This window comes from Ammospiza nelsoni, chromosome 4 (assembly GCF_027579445.1).
Source record: "Ammospiza nelsoni isolate bAmmNel1 chromosome 4, bAmmNel1.pri, whole genome shotgun sequence".
In the NCBI taxonomy this organism is placed as follows: Eukaryota; Metazoa; Chordata; class Aves; order Passeriformes; family Passerellidae; genus Ammospiza; species Ammospiza nelsoni.
Window position 1 is genome coordinate 65,511,732 of NC_080636.1, and position 17,358 is coordinate 65,529,089.

A 17,358-nucleotide genomic window follows, 5' to 3' on the forward strand; every position below is an offset into this window, starting at 1 on the left:
TGGCTGGCGCTGGGCCGGCGGCCGAGGCTGCGCTGAGGGCCGCCCTTTGCCTCAGAGGTCACCGCGCTGCCCTCAGCGCTCACCTGCCCGCTGCCGCTGCTCACGCTCGCTGAATCGCTGAGTCAATGAAGCTGGAAAGACCTCCGAGGCCATCGAGTCCAACCCATGACCAAACACCACCATGTCAACTGCACCACGGCACCAAGTGCCACATCCAGTCTTTCATTAAACACCTCCAGAGACTGTGACTCCACCGGCTCCCCGGGCAGCCCATTCCAGTGCCAAACCACCCTCTCTGTGAACACAGAGTTCACCTAAACCTCTCCCGGTACAGCTTAAGGCTGTGTCTTCTTATCCTGTCACTGGTTGTGTGGGAGAAGAGGTCTGCCCCCACCTGGCTGGCCCTCCTGTCAGGGAGTTGTAGAGAGCGATGAGGTCTCCCCTGAGCCCCCTCTCCTCCAGGCTAAACAGCCCCAGCTCCCTCAGCCGCTCCTCACAGGAGCTGCGCCCCAGACCCTCCCCACCCTCCATGCCCTTCTCTGGACACGCTCCAGCACCTCAATCTTCTTCCTATTCACATCAATAAAAGCTCTCTCCCCACAACAAAAGTTTCCTGACAGAAGATGATGCTCTTTCCAGGCTAGCACAAGATACATAATAAACAAATATAATAAAAAATCAAGAAAAATTCTTCCATTATTAACACTAACAGCTGAATCATAGCAGATGCAGACTGCCCTGATTCCCATCTAATTAATTTATCACCAGAAAGACTTGCACTTCAGCAGCAGCTGACAACACAGCAATTACTACTTGAGTCAGCATCAGGATAAACATTAAGCAACTTGTTTTATTCAAATAAAGTGTTGTATTCTCATATCTCTGCACTTTGTACGACAAACCTACTGCAAAAAATTTCACCCGGATTAGGCAAGGAGCAGGAAGTGGCTGTGGAAACAGCTTTATCCAAAGACTCACCCTTAATGATCTTTGTCTATACAAATGACAGCTGAGAGGTAATTAATGAATTTCCCCTAAAAACAAGCAAACAAACAAAAAATAGCAGTATACCAAGTAACCTGCAACCTAACTCCAGGGCATAAGACACAAGATTTCCACCTACAGCTCCTGGTTAACACCAGTGCTGATACCCATCCCCTCCCCACAAACACTTCAGCTGGCTCCTGCTCAGCCCCTTGCTCTTCCATAGGGAAGGATGTCCCACTTTCCCCTGAGACCCCTTGGGGGCCCTTTGCCTGCTCCCCCAGGCTCCCTCTTGGCACCCCTTTCCCTCTCTGCCCAGGTTTCCTTTCCTGCAGAATGCACACCTCCTCCTGCTGACAATTAATTTGCTTTTTTATCTTCCTTATCTCCTACCCTTCCCTCTTCTATTCTAGTTAAGTGTTTTTTTAAAATCTCTTTCTATCATTTGATCATAACATGCCTGGCAATGTTATTTTCCCAATTTCACTTTGTTTCCCCACCTCCTTCACTCCTCATCCAGAGTATTTTTAACATTTTCTCACTCAGAAACTTTTTCTGCAAGATGTAAGATGCCAAACACCACAAGTTTAGTCAGTAAGTGGAACTCATTGAAATGACTTTTCAAAGCTGTGAAACACTTGGGAATTACTTTATTCAAAATAAAAATACATTGAAGCAAAGAAATTTTAGAAATAAAGATATTTGCAGCCTTCAGAAACAGTCACCCACTTATCTGGGCATACATTTTTCAACAAGGCATTTGAGATGCTTCCCCTGCTAAAAAAAAGGAGAGGGGGAGGATACATTTACAAAAACAAACCAACTTTGCTACCACTCTTTACAGTCAGCCAAAGATGGCAACACACTTTGAAAACCACAGATTTTGCTGCTTTTACGCTATTGCTTAGCTACTTTTATGGTATCCTGTGAAAATTTCAATGCACCTGGAAGGTATGAAAGACAGGTGTTTATTGTCTTTATTTATTCCAACAGCATCCTGTATTCTAGCACACTTTGAAGTGTTTGGAATTTCCAGTTAGTAGTTTTAGCATGTGGCACATTGCAGCATTTGATCACAGGTATCACCAAAACCCACATTCTCAAAGTAGTATTTGTAGAAGGCTAATTCTCAAAGGTGACATTTTAAACTAAACTCAGCAGGCAAAACAAGCACAAATATGTACAGTTTCACATACCAGGGGATTATGTGAATTGCATCTTCTTTGGCATCTGTAAAAAAATACTAAAGTGCTTTTCAAATGTGTCTTCATTGATTAAAAGGACAGGTATTTTGTAAAAGTGATCAGTTGCACACCAACATCATTATGTTGTTTAAAGAGGCATTTCAACAGAAAGATAAATATTATCAGCACTTAATTTTAGCTTGTCAATTAAGCATAATTTTAAGATTGCCAGACAAATATCCCAACCCTATAGAATCTATTTATTCATTGGAAAATACAAAATTAAATTAAATAAAGTGCTTAATTCTCAAGTACTCTCAGGTTTTAGAGCACGTTCACTAGCCTTGGTACCAAAATCAACTTTTTATTGTACTAAGTTTTCAAAAACTTCATACCAAAAAACCAAACCCACAAGCCTATATAGTCCAAAGTTAACCTAATTAAATTGAAAGGCATTGAAAGTTCTCACAGAAAGAGTGGGATACCTCACCAACCAAATACATAATTCAAAAATTAAGGCACTCTGTTATTCAAAACAGGTAACAGAAAACCTTAATTTAAATGCAAAATAACTATCTTACAGTCTTTGTTAGGCACTACCTGGCTTTTAAAACTTCAAGGTTAAAAGTGACAAAACCAGACATTAATTTAAAGCTGAAAAGTTGTCTCTTCTACAATTTAAGTTTTGTTTCTACTATGGAATACCCAATTCCAAATTACATTCAAATTCACATTCCAGTCTTGGAAACTTGACATCAGGAGGACTCCAAGTATTCTCTACATCTCCAGTGAGGGGGAAAAAAGTCTTTAGAAGAGTACGTAATAACTTAATTAATGTGATATGAAATTCTGATAGATCAAAAGGAGTGTAAAGAGATTAAAGAATTATTAAGAACAACTATTTAAAGGTTAGTTGTTACATAGCCCCCCAAAAGATCACTTTCCATGTCTGAAATACAAGGCAAGACTGAGTGTCCTGTTCTGAAACAATTAACATGAGGTTTCCTCAGCAGCTGTTTTGACAGTGGTTAAGAGTATTAAGATTCTGTATGTGGAAAAAGTACTGGTACACTAATGCTGCATGAACTACAGATTCTTTTACTCTATGTGGAAGATAATAATGAGAGACCCATCCTCCTGTTCCTGCTAAATGCATAAGCAGTACCTGTACTGCTGTAGTGATGCCATATTTGAAGACTCCAGTTCCCAAAGCCAGAGGGAAGTACTGTCCACGCTGCCTGTGGATGAAAACCCTGAGCACCAGCCCCGACTTCAGGACTACACACTGCAGACTGTAGTGCTTTCCCCAGTGAGCTGCTGCTGGTCCCATCCAGCCTGCAGCCAGTGCTGCCATGAGGTAAACAATGAATGCCAGAGGCAGCACAGATGTCTTGAATATGTTTGGCACCAGAGAGAATGGAGTTCTGCTGTTCCTTGTTAGAGAATTCCACTCTTGTTTGTATTCTGAGATAAAACATCTGCATCCTGATGCTGCACACTCATTCCATGTTGAGAATATGGCATAGTCAAGGACTCCTTTGGCCTCAAATCCTGGCTTTTCCACCTTGGTACCTGCTTTTTTATAGTGAGCCCTGAATCTCAAGGATATCTGGATCTCATCTACTACACCTATAAGTTAGTTACAAAAAACAATCCTCCAAAGTTAAAAGTAATGGAATTTTGTAATTTCCAAAAAGTATAAGTAATTATTTAAGCTCAGTTATAACCTTTCTTTTCACAGAAAATGCTAACAATTCATTAATATTTTTAATATTACATGATGTGCTTCACTCCTTTGGTAAATGAAATGTTTATGTGTGGCTTTCACAATTTTTCACAATTACTATTTGCCAGAACAGTAACAAATGTTTTGGACCATTCTCCCATAATCAACATTTGACAAACTGACCATAATAGGCAGAGGTTAAGCCCACCAAGTTTTAATATCAAATTAAAAACGATGCTGTCAGTTCATTTGTGGAATGCAACAGCTGACAAAAAAAAATCTTTCCAGAAGGCTAAATGGATCATTCTCACTGACTAGGAAGGCCTAAGCAGTTGGGGTTATTTTCTGGAAAGAAAGTAACAAAATAAGCTGGAAATAATAATAATAATAAAAAAGAAAGAAAAAAGAGAAAAAAAAAAAAGGTGTATTTTAAAAGTGCAGTATTTCTTTGCTTAATCTTTTTTGACACTGCATCATTTCTTCAAAGCTATTATGTTGAATGGACATGGAGCTAAAGTTAGACCAAACCTTCCCTCCATAGATGGTTTTGCAGCATTTTCAGGGTACATAAAGGTAAAACTTTGCATAAGACTTGAAAAAATCAAGAACAGCTCCATTTTTGCCAACTGCTCTCCCATGCACACACGTTTACCTAAAGAACAATTAGAAGAGAAATATTACTGGCTTTATACAGTTGACCTCTTTGTTAACACACATGTGCTACCACAGCCCAAAAAAGGCTCAAACTACTATTAAGCTATGACCTCTGAAGCTCTGGCCCCCTGTATTTGAGTCTAAGCCTTGCTCAGCAGTACTAGTTCATATTAACAACATTTACATCCAAAGCAAAAGTAGTATCAAAGGACAATTCATAATTCCTGTCTAGTGACTGGCTTCTTAGGAACCCAAACCATTTTGCAAGACACCAACTGGGATAATAAATCTATTTCTATAATTGGTCCTATGTACAACTTTTACATCTCTCACTCCCAATGCCCTACACTTGAAACACCACCACCCACCCAGCTAATGACTCCATGTGGATTATCTTACCCATTCCAAAAGGAATGAATGACTCTTTCTTTATTAGCTGGCCATTTTCATCCAGAAATCTTGACGGCTGAAATTCATCTGGTTTCTCCCAAATGTTTGGATCTCTGTGTACTGACCACAGGTTGGGCACAATCACACTACCCTTAGGAATAGTATATCCCTGGAGCACTTTAAACAAAAGCAGAAACAGAGATGTGACAAGTTGCTAGAAGGAAACATAGGAAAAACAACAGTAAAAAGACAACAAGAGGATGTCACAAAAAATTGTATCAATCCCTAGATGTGGGCTGCAAATGTAGCAAAAGCTGAAGGCAAAGGTGATCTCTGCTACCCTGCTTGAGTCAGAATCACACAAGCCTGAGCAGCTGGAAAGACACCAAGTTACACCAACAGCTTCTGCAGAGAGAAGGAAGCAGCAGTTGTCAGAAATGCACTCTGCAGCACCCCAATACTGTGACCCACTTTCCTCCTGCTCCTGTGCTGTCACAGAGCCCCACCACAGTCAAAGGATGGACTTTGAACTGTTGTGACACAAGAGTTTTGAAATTACTAGTCTCATTTCAGCTTGCTGCACCTCACTCCCCTGCAAATCAAAACATTTAGAAAAGCTGATCAATTCAGTAATAGGTTTAAAAGCTGAGTATTGCTCTCTCACACTGACTTTGGCCAGGGCTCAGCTATGTTTATGAAAACACATACCTGAGTTGGGAGGTGCTATTTCTTAATGCTTTCTGTACGTGTGGAGGTCAGTGGTGTAAGCCTTTATCAAACCAATCACGCTAAACTGATGTTTTCAGACCTCTGTGTCAGAATGCCAAGAACAGCTCTGCTGCTTCAGGTACAAAGCTGCAGTCTCAGCTGCCAGCTATGGACTCAGCACATTAGTCAATACATGCTGACTCCCAGAGAAGAAATCACTGGAGATTAGAAAAACTGCTGGATGTCAGGTCAGACATGCTGCTTACACAGAGAACTATGTCAAGGCCTCCTGCTTCCTAGAAAGGACATTTACATATTTGTTTTACAGGCCTAATACGTAAATGAGGTCTTTGCAAATTATCACTAGATAACCCATCACATCTTCAGCCCCAGAGGAAATGCTGTAGTAACAAGTCTCTAGAAATGCTTACCAGCAGTTTCTGAGGCCATTCGAGGAATGGAAAGGGGAACAACTGCAGTCATCCTCTGCACTTCCATAATGGTTGCCTCTGTGAAGGGCATTTGAGCCTTGTGAGCAAGAGAGGGAACTTTGTCACGTCCCAGAACTGCTTCAATTTCTGCATGAACTTTCTCTATTCAAAGGGAGCAAGAAAAATAAAGAAGTCAAAGGACATAATATGTGGGAAGACATAATCTCAATTTCATCTGACTGTGCTTGCTTCACTGTTTACTTAGATTTCTCAAAATTACTTCAAGATGTTATTCCTAGCTGAAACAGCTATGCCAACATTAGCCTTAGGAACAGACTCAGCCAAGGAGAAAACAACCAAGCACAATCTTGACAAGAGTCAAGAGTAAAGCTACTGAGCTGACAGACATTGCTAGCACTGCAGTATTGGAAAAATACAGGAAAAGTCCTGCTGCTACTCCAAATGTATTCATAATCTTACTTTAGGAGTTTAATTATACAGTCATTTGAACGATGGGAAGATCAAGCTTCTGCTCTGCAATTAAAAACTTGAACAGTGAGAGAACTGTGTGCAGTGTGTGCCTGAGCATGAAGAGATGGGAAAGTTTTTCATGCAGTTGCTTTAGATACTTCATTCTGGAGCAGGAATTCTGGTGCTGTTACTGCAAGCACTGAAGTCATTTAACTTCTTAAGGCCATTTCCTACTTCCTATTCACAGAACCTAAAATCAGGTATTTCCCATTTCCCCCAAAGGCTGCAGCAGTGCTCCTTTCCCTTGCAGCCCTTCTGCAAAGTCAAAAAAATTCATGAGTTTATCAACTTTCTCATTCATGAGGAGCAAAAAAGATCAGATTATTTCCTTGCCCCTTTCATTTCTTTGTATGCTGAAGCCTCAGCATACAAATAATTCTCTTCACAGAAGTTTCCAAATTCAGGACTTGCTTCACCAACATACATACAGGATGATGTGCCTTTTCTTGCAGGTAACTTACAATCTGGCTACACCACAAAAGACAATCTTGGAGAAGGAGACCTCAAAACTAACCTTTATTCAATAATAATAAAAGTCAACTTTTATTTTTACCCTTTATATCCTGCATACTTTGTGGTTGTTCCACTTGCCTTTTCCAACTAGGCTGCTGATATTCTGAGTTTTTGCTCTTTTCTCTCCTTAACAGTGATACAAGATTAAATAAATCAACGCAAAAAACCTCTCCATTTCCCGAGCAGCATCCCCACTTGCTGCCTGAACTGCATCTGAGGAGCCGCTGCTGCCACCTACTGGGTTTGCCCCAGAAGGAAAGCTCATGCATGAGGAACATTGAAAAATACAAAAAATACAGCAAGAGACGTGCTGACGGTGTGACTCTCCAGTACTTTCTTTGTGGGGAAGAAAGTTCTTTCTTTACGTTCTATTAGGGACCTATCGTAGCCCTATATTCAGGCACGTATGTTCACAGTAATATAAATAAATAAATAAAGTTTTCAATATTAAAAAACTATATAATGAGACTGTCTCATACCGAATGTCACATCAGTGCTTTATCCTGAACTCATTTGTTCATTGTTTCTAAAAATATGAGGAACTACACAGAGAGCAGCCAAAATGCTGCTCACATTTTCAGCTGCAAAATGTAAACTCCAGCAGCCTCTGCAAGAGCATGTTATTTGAACTGTTCCACAACTTTTCATATTTTTAAAAATCTCAATGATCTTCAGAAGTCAAGGACCAAAACAAAGTCAGGGAACAGAACAAACCAAATACTCCCCATGGCTTCACCATATTGTCCATCCACATCATTCTCTATTTCCGTGTAAAAAGCAAAACCTTTTTCCACAGAGAAAAATACTTTTTTTCCTCTGATAGCCCTTAGTTTCCTTTCCATGACTGCAAGCAACTTTTGCTACTTCTAAAGGAAACATAATTCCAGTATTTTCTCTAGGAAGGAAATACATTTAAGAGAAATGTATTTCCAGGAATAAAAACGGGGCCCATACACAGCTCCAAGGCAATCAGGATAAAAGGAATGGGATATTAAAAGTGATGCAGTCTGAACTACTGAGCATATTTAGATTACTTGACAGGAGCCACAGCATAAGGGGAAAGCAGAGAGGTAATAAAATTGTTAGAGATCAGCAGAAAAGTGAAAATTGACTAGCACATACACATACAGCACCAGGCAGAAGGAAAAAAAGTTAAAAAAAAACAAACACAAATCTCTTCTGGATTCCATTTGTGTAATTTAGAATGTATATAATCCATGAAAGTGCATATCAAGTCAAGCAGTGATAACAGACAGCATTAAAACAGAAGAATAAGCCTGTGCAATAAAAGTTTACTTCACATTTGTCCCCAGTGAACTCTCTCCCTGTTTTGCAGTTTGACTTTGTGCAATAAACTGTGATCTTGACCTATTTGAAGAGATTTTTCCAAACAGATCCAACTCAGGGTAGATGAGACTACCACCGGTCATGACCCACTTAGTTTTGAAAAATTCCAAAACCAGAGATTCTGTTAACTCTCAGGGCAATCTGTGTCACTCCTTTGCCACGCTGACAGGGCAATTTCTTTTCCTGGTATCTGATCAGAATTTTCTTACAGAAGGTTGTTTCCACTGCTTCCCTTCCCTCCACAGCACACCTCAGAGGAGACTGCCTCCATCTTCTTAACATCTTTTCATCAGACAGTAGTAGATAGCATAAGGTTTCCCCTCAGTCATCCTTCTCTAACACTGAACAAGACCAATTTGTTCTGCCTCTGTCTGTGTCCCCCCATCCCTCATCATCAGCAACCCATCCAACTGCCCTGAGCACTGATGGGGAGAGGCCCTCTAACAACACTGGCAGCTGGTGCTGTGCATTTGTGCAAATCCAGTTTGCTTAAGCTGTTTCTGATTTGATCCTCCCCTACAGCAGGTGGTGTTTTACTTCCCCAGACTCTGCTGCCAGGTCCAAGAACCTCGCTGCTCAGGGAGCCATAAAAGCAGACCTTAGCACTATGGTCTTCACACATCTTCTATCACTACTACAAGCCTGGAATGTCACAACTGCCAAACTTTTTCAAACATGTTAAAGTTCCCTGGAATTGCTTGGGAAAGATAAAGTTGTCCCAAACCAGAAGAAATTCACAGGTTAAAGGGCTATTTAGCACTTAATATATAGCACTAACCCAGAAATCATCATAGAACAGCAGGATAGAAGATGCCTGATTACACACCAGCCTTTCAATTCACACATACAACACAAACTGCTGACTCTCCAAATGATTCCTTCGCTGTTGCTGCTTGCTTCTGTTTCTGAGCATCCATCTGGAGCTTTACAGTCTGGGATAAATCACTTACAATAAAAGTAATCTCACCTTGTACTTCAGGGTAAAGAGACATGTAGAGCAGACACCACAGCAATGTGTTGGAAGTCGTATCAGTGCCGGCGATGAAGAGATCCCCGATGATAAAAAACAGGTAATCATCATTGAAACTGCTCTCCTTGTTGTTCTTCTCTTCCTCAGCGTGGATGAAATACATATCAATGAAGTCCCTGGGATTTGCTGCATCCAGTGTGTCCCTGTGCTGGGCAATTATTCTCTTCAGAAAAGCAGTGATGTCCAACTCGGTTTGCCGGAGCTCGCGGAAGGGCCCAAAGGGAAGGTAGTAGAGCCAGGGACAGATGTTGACCAGGATCATGTAGCTGTTCACACTCAGCTCCAGGGCACGGGCCATGTTCTTCAGCATCATCTTGAACTCAGCATCTTCGTAGTTAAAGCGCTTGCCAAAGGCCATGGAACAGATAACATTGGACACCGCGTTGCGAATGATCGGGAAGGGATTAAATGAATCCTTGCCGTGCTTCAGCATCTCCTCCTTTACAAAGTTCAGCTCCTCGATGATTTTAGGCTCTAAGCTGTGTCTCCCTACTCCAAAATGACGCAGTGTTGATAGAGAGAATTTCCTCTGTTGCTTCCACACAGGGCCATAAGGCGCAAAAATAACGCCTGAAAGAAAAAGGGAGAGACTGAAACCAAAATGCCCATCTTTCAATTAGAAATAGTTAGCCATGCCTGCAACCCAAGAGCCAGAAAAGAGGGAAATGATACACAGCAAACCTCTCCCAAGCACCTGTCTAGGAGCTAAAGGAAAAACACAAGGTTCTTTATCATAGCTTTTGGAAATCCTGTCCCTCCTTTTCCTCATCACTGAAACAAATATCCAAGTTACATCACTAGTTACATCACTAGTTTCACTAGACTTTGCAAGAAACAAATAGATGGAGAAGAGGGAACAGTTAGTCTGGGATATATGTTAGATACATCCTTTTCTCCCCAATATCCTGAGATATGAACTTCTTCAGCAAGGCATAACAGAAGACATTAAAACACAAATTGATTTGCATTTTTCCCCTTCGTGTTATACAAACTTTTTGCCAGTGTGTTTATTACAAGCAAGCTTTATCTTTAAGTTGTAATAAAAATACAGGATACTCACACTGCAAGAAAACTGGGAAGGTGAAAGCACGTTCAGGGACACTTGGCAAAATCCTGCTTGATAGGCATCTCAACAGTTTTGATGCCTGCAGGCACTTGTTCTAGATGATTGAGTCATTAAGAAACACCATCTAAATTAAATCCCAATTACTCACTTTCAAACAGAAACATCTCTTATGTTGAATTAAAAGACCACACCAAAGACACCACAGGGTAACAAATACACAACCTGCAATTTCTAATGTACTCCATGGTTAACCAGAGAAGTTTAGTCATCAAACATGATCTAGTTCTGGATTTGTTCTTCTAGTAAAACGATACCACTTTTTAAAAATTTTTTTTTCTGGAAACAAAAAGTTACTTTGTAAAAGCAACATCAGTTCTTCATCTGTCAACTGCAAATCTTAACCTTGAATTTAAACAGAGAAATGGTCATAACAAAATAGAAGCAGTACATTAGTACTAGAAGATGCATCATGTTTCAATACTTAACATTACTTACATTTCTACTACAAGTTAACGTTCCAAGTTCTTAATGCTCAAAGAATACAAACACATGACCTAGCTTCAAACGTCCTAAATAAGAACATTAGGAAGAGTCAGGACAAGCTCAGAATCAGCTGAATTTCATCTTCTCTGCATGAAGACATTCCTCAGGCAATCTATTCAAATGTCCACTTCCTGGCCCTTCAAAAAAACAGAACCAAAATCTTTCCAGATTTTCTCTCTCAACTGTTTCCTGTTAGCACTAGTGTCCTCAAGTAGGTTAAGTGAAAAAACGGGAGTATTTGGGGCTGGATTTGGCCAAGAACCAACCTGGGTTGAATTTGGCCAAGAACCAAGAACCCTGGGTCTCCAGGCTTTGTGGCTGGGTTGCAAAAGAAACATGGATTTCTTAGAACAAAACAAAATTATCACTGTTTCTATCCCACAACAAATATCTCTAAAACAGACTATGCACCCACAGTCTCTTCCCTTTTTTGGGGGGGGGTTCGGAAAATTAGTTTCAGGATCCAAATACTTTCAATAAAACAAAACAGATCTATTGTCTTGAATGTAAAAGAGACTTGCCTAGGCCCACGGAAAAGCTGACACCAACAACAAATGTCCTCACACACAGTGAGCCTCTCCAGCAATCAGCAGAGAGCATCGGTGTTTTCTGATGTCCCCAAACCCCAAACTGCTGCAGAATACTAACAACTCATTTGTAAATTGGGAAATAATTACATAGAAGACAGATTAAGGAAAAAGAAGAGCATAAAGACAGAACAACAGAGGAAAGAGAAGAAAGCAAACTCTCAACTGCATCCCTAGCAATCTACAATAATCAGTCCTTTGCTGATTTCAAAGAAAATCTGCCCGCCTTAAAAAGCCAAGTTACTCAGCACAGACATCTCTACTCTTTAAAAAACCACAAACAACAAAAATAACCTCCCCTGTAAAGAAATTAAAGCAAAACAAAACAAACAACAACAAAAAAACCCTGAAGGCCATACAATAATAAACTCTGAAGCAACAATAACCAGGACTTCATGCTCACTACAGAGGCCAAATTTCTATGAGCTGATAATGAAACCCTTTCAACATAACCAACGAACTCAGAAAACCAGAGAGTTCATTTTATTCCCCCTTTTTACACAAAAAAAAAAAAAAAAAAAAAAATTAAAATCCTCACAAGAAGCAAAGGCTTACTTACTCTCCTCCATCCCCCACATTTTTTACTGCTAGCTCTAGTGCTGCTACAGTCCTGGGAACAATGACAAACACAGCACTCATGACATTTAAAAACATTCAAATTCTGTGTTGCCAGATGTCCACATGTGGATATGCACAGGGCAGGGCTATAAAGGCAGACAACCCCTCTGACTCCATCTACTCTGCAGATTCAGTCTTTGCTACCACTCGAAGCTACAGAATACAAAAAACTAAAATACTAAAATCAGACCACAGAAATGTCTAGTTTCTCCCCGGTCTACTACTTCTCTTTCTGCAAACATATGTGATGATGAATTCAAAATTAAGAATTGACTGCTACCTTCTCCCTTAAGTTCTTATGGCATTTCCTATCCAGCCAAGGCCTCCCTCACTTGCTAATCAAGTTGCTGAAATGTAGTATTTGCCATTTCTGATACTTCTACCTGCTCTCCCCCACGCACTTTCTTTTCATCTTACCTGCAATAGAACCACACAGCTTCCATTCCATACGTGGCAGGGCAGCTCAAGGTAAAGACAAAACTATACCAGCAAATGTAGCTCACAAGAAAATGTCTCTAAGTTCTCACCACAACAGCTCACTTAGAGAATGAAGGAACCCAAAGAACCCAAGGACATGCAGGAACCCAAAATGGACACTAAACCTCCCAGAGCTGTAGTACCCAAATTCTGAGAGGTAGAGCTGAAGGAGTAAGGGCTCATCCTGCCCTTGTTTCCTTTCCTAGGACATACCAACACAACTGCTGCTGTCCTGAGCTGCAGAAACATCTCACCCACAAACCCCTGAAATTATCACCCAAACCAATCTTAAGAGGCCTCCAGTTTGAGTGCTGTAACCTGTCTGCCTCCCCCACAAACCACAGACGGAAAAAGCAACACTTTGTGTTAGCACAAACACAGCCTGGCAGAGGCTCAGTCATCTCCTCATGCCACCACCAAACCCAAGGCAGCACAGGGACATCACCTGCAGCTTCCACTGGCATTTGGAGAACCAGCTTGTGGGGGGCAGTGGCCCCACTGCCCACATTCACCCTTTGTGCACTCAGAACACACCAGCCCTGTGGTTCACTCTACAATATTCCTGCATCTGGGGCAATCCAGCATGCTGCTAACATGAGCACCTTGGAACAGCTGGGGATGTTTTATGGGCAGCCCTGATGCTGCAGTCCTCATGCCTATGGTGACCTTACAGATAAAACCAAACCCAGAGCAACACAATGTCCCTGCCACAGCGCAACACAGACAGGCACTGTCCCTGGGCTTGCCTGCAGCATGCTCTGGCTGTGGACAACAGGTTCCTGCTACGTCCAGCTCTCCTGGAGCACCCACTGGTGGAAGCTGCCAGCTGCCCTGGCTACTCTTCATATTCAAAAAATCTGATAAGGAACAAGATACATATGAAATTCACAGCATTAAAGGGAAAAAAAAAATCTAGCCTGAACATGCGGATTTGCAGCACTGCTAAAATTATCTAACTCCTCTTCCCCTTTCCTCCTCCAGTTCTTCATGAAGTACTGTACCTAAAAATACTCACGCACGATAACAACTTGCCAGTAAGATCTGTCTTGGAACAATATCATTAAAACAACACAATTCATCTTTTTTTTATTCTTTAAACTGATTTCAGCAATGGTACCTGATGCCATTTTTATAAACATGATCTAGGTTCCTCACTTTCTTCTCTTTACTAGGTCAATTCTGGTATAGGGGAAAAAAAAAAAAAAAAAAAGAAAAATGTTTCATGCACTTAAAAACCAGATTTCCCTAGCCCTGGAAAAAATAAAAAAAAACTACATCTCACAACAAGCTAGCACACTAACAAGCCTTCTGGGGTCCACCTCCTAAACTGAAAAAGGTAAGTATATTTCCATAAACACAGAGATCAGTAATGACCTAAAAACTAAACATGAAGAAATTCTACCTGCAGTATTGTCAGCACTGTTTAAACTCCTCATGCTTTTTTCCTACAAAAACTAGTAACTCTCCTTTGGACTTAAAAAGAAAAAAAAAAAGACAACCAAACCCAAACATGCTCAGTAAGTTTTGACAAGCAGAATAACACATTTGCAAATATCTCAGCAACAGTACCTTGTACAGAGGCAGCGCAGAGTGCGCGGCCATGGGACTCTGCAGAAGCCTGATCTCTGCCACTGCTACCTTGGTAAGAGCTGGGGGAGTGCTCAGTTTCATACCACTGCCCAAGTACTTGAAATTTCTTCCCCTCACACAGCCAAAATCAGAAAGGTGACAGACCAGCTGTGCCTTAAAGCCCTGCACAAATGGCAGCCACAGAAACAATGAGGCTGGAACACACCTCGGAGATTGATTCCAACCCATGACCAAACACCACCTTGTGAATGGGACCATGGCACTGAGTGCCACATCCAGCTTTTCCATAAACACCTCCAGGGATGGTGATTCCACCATGCCCCTGTGCAGTCCATTCCACTGTCAAACCACCCTTTTTGTGAACAAATTCCTCCCAATGCCCAACTTAAACTTCCCCTGGTGCAACTTGAGGCCATTTCCTCTTGTCCTATCCCTTATTACCCAGGAGACCAACCCCGCCCTGGCTACAAGCCCTTTGCAGGCAGTTGGAGAGAGAGATAAGGCCTCCCCTTGAGCCTCCCCTTCTCCAGTCTAAAGCAGTCCATCAGCTCCCCAGTCCCGTTACTGCACACAGAGCTAAAGGCTCCCCAGTCCCGTTACTGCACACAGAGCTAAAGGCTCCCCAGTCCCGTTACTGCACACAGAGCTAAAGGCACCGGGCACTTCAGCCACACAGAGACGCTCTGTGGTGCACGGCACCGCACTGCGAACTTCGCGGGGATGCTGCACCTCAAGGCAGGGCGAGTTTCTCTCTGTCAGCAGCACGGCGAGGGACACAGGCAAGGAGCAAAAAGCAAACAAACAGTTCAGTCCACAATGCGTGGGACTTATTTATAAATTCGGAAGAGCAGCCCCGGTCCCGAGCAGCCCCCGCTCCGCATCACTCCCAAGCATCAGCCCGGCCACCTCCGGGCGTGCGGCAGCTGCCCGGGCGGGTCTGGGGGTGCCCCGGGCGCTTACCCTTGTGGTGGGTGATCATGAGGACGATGGGCACGGAGGGCCGGTCGCTGAACACCTCCGCCTTCTGCACCAGCGCCTCCCGCACCGCCCCGAAAGTGTTGAGGATGATGAATGGGCGGCTGCCCACGAAGAGCCGGAAGATGCTGCCGTACATCTTGGTGAGGCCGGTGAGGAAGACGTGGGGCGAGAAGGCGGGGGAGAGCCGGTCGCCCTTCACATCCACCGCCCACCTGCGCAGCAGCGGAGGCGGCAGAAGGGCGAAGGCGAAGTTGCCCACGAGCGGCCAGGGCGCGGGGCCCGGCGGCAGCCCCGACAGCGCCCGCGGCCAGCGCCGCAGCAGCCAGTAGCAGCCGAGCCAGCACAGGCCCACCAGCAGCAGCTCAGTGGCCGTGGGCGGCCGCAGCAGCCACGTCCGAGCTTCCGTGCTCGTCCCCGCCATCTCCGCGGGCAGCGGCACCGCCGGCCTCGGCTCACCGGAGGCGCGTAGCGGTTTAAGATGGCGGGGGCGGGCGGGAGGCGAGGCCGGCGGCGCCCTGACCCCGGCCCGCCGGGCCTGTGGGCGGGGAGCGGGCCCGGCCCCGACACCGCCCCCGCGCACGGCACGGCGCGGCAGAGCCCCGGTTTGTAAAGCGTTGAACGTTAACCGCTGTCCTACTCGTGGGAAAAAACCCCAAAAAAACAATTACACCAAAAGTGAGCGCTCCTCCCCACCCCCCCGCAGGACTTGCTTTCAAATGCTCCTTAGGCAAATGTCTATTTTTTTAGCTGTTTAGGAGGGAAGGAAATGCAGATGGATCCTTTTTCCCCGTTCCCAAACACAAAAATCCGGCAGTTCGAGGGAATACACCGAAACTTTCTGTTTCCACAGCCAAGGACGAACCTAGAACCACATCCCAGCTTTAGGTCCCCTGCTTAGCAAATGTAAAACAGCACAGTGAGGCTTCGAAGAGAGGCACTTAAATTTTAGAGGAAAAAGACATGTAGCTCTCCTCCTTTCCCTCAAATAAAATAGTAATAAAAACCTCAAACACAGACACAAAAATCCAAACCACACCCAAACACCCCAATCCCCCACACCCACCCAGAAGTGGTGTTGAGGGTAACTTCCCCCTCCCTCTAGTAAACACCTGAGTGCACTCTTCCCAGCTGATCAGCAATATAAAATTTAACCCCCAAGAGGTAATTAGACATCATAAACTGCCACTGTCTGATCTTCCCAATAATTTACTGCAATATCAGTGGGTTTAGTAAGCGCTCTTGATATACCCTCACTAACAGAGAAAAGTATTCATGTTTTGCCCACAGTGCTCCCTCTATAAAGTGATCCCCAAAAAACAAAACAATGGACAGAATAAAGGGAGCTTTCCCAATAAAAAGGGTTTTGCTAAACAAACTATTTTCTTAAACAGTTGAACATTCAGTAAAGATAGTGACAAGTTGCTCATAAAATAGTGGCTGAACTGCATTAAAAAGTTTTTATTGCAAATATACAGGAGTTACAGCAATTTCAGAAATACATAAAGCTTTAAATAGTCAAAGGTCAGTTTTCCTCTGAGCAATTAAGGCAACTGTCTCTTTAATCTAAACAGCAAGTGGACATTTTACCAGCCATGGACTGAACAAAAGATAAAAACTAAGAACAGATTTAGACTGGCAGAATAGAATTCAGCTTTTATTTTCTCCATATTTGGCAAAAATTCAGCAGCTAATTACAATGTATACAAATAAAATGCATCTATTAGAAAAAATATATAAAAACAGATGAAAATTTAGCTGAACTGAAGATATTTTATATCTGAGTCTCCAGAAAAGTTTAAATTTTGTAGTGTAAAAATAAGAAGCTAAGGTATTCAGCACAGCTGAAACACATTACTGTTTTTGTCTGTTTTCTTTGTACAAGAGTAATCTAGCCCCACTTCCTTCTCAGTCTCGTCAAGAAGCTGAACTAGATTTAAAAAATGCCTTCCTTCCCTATGTATGCAGCTGAAAGTTTGGTTTCAGTGGCATATAGCCAATTCT

At 42.7% G+C, this 17,358-nt stretch overlaps 1 protein-coding gene across 1 annotated transcript; it reads right to left on the minus strand.

Moving 5' to 3' along the window:
- Positions 1-1,612: 1,612 nt before the first annotated feature.
- Positions 1,613-15,786, minus strand: LOC132072303 (cytochrome P450 2U1). Its single transcript, XM_059470496.1, has 5 exons — positions 15,340-15,786; positions 9,436-10,068; positions 6,078-6,239; positions 4,948-5,115; positions 1,613-4,546 (listed from the first exon to the last, which is right to left on the minus strand). Exons 1-5 carry the CDS (start codon positions 15,776-15,778, stop codon positions 4,368-4,370), a joined length of 1,581 nt encoding a protein of 526 aa, XP_059326479.1. The 5' UTR covers positions 15,779-15,786; the 3' UTR covers positions 1,613-4,367.
- Positions 15,787-17,358: the final 1,572 nt, after the last annotated feature.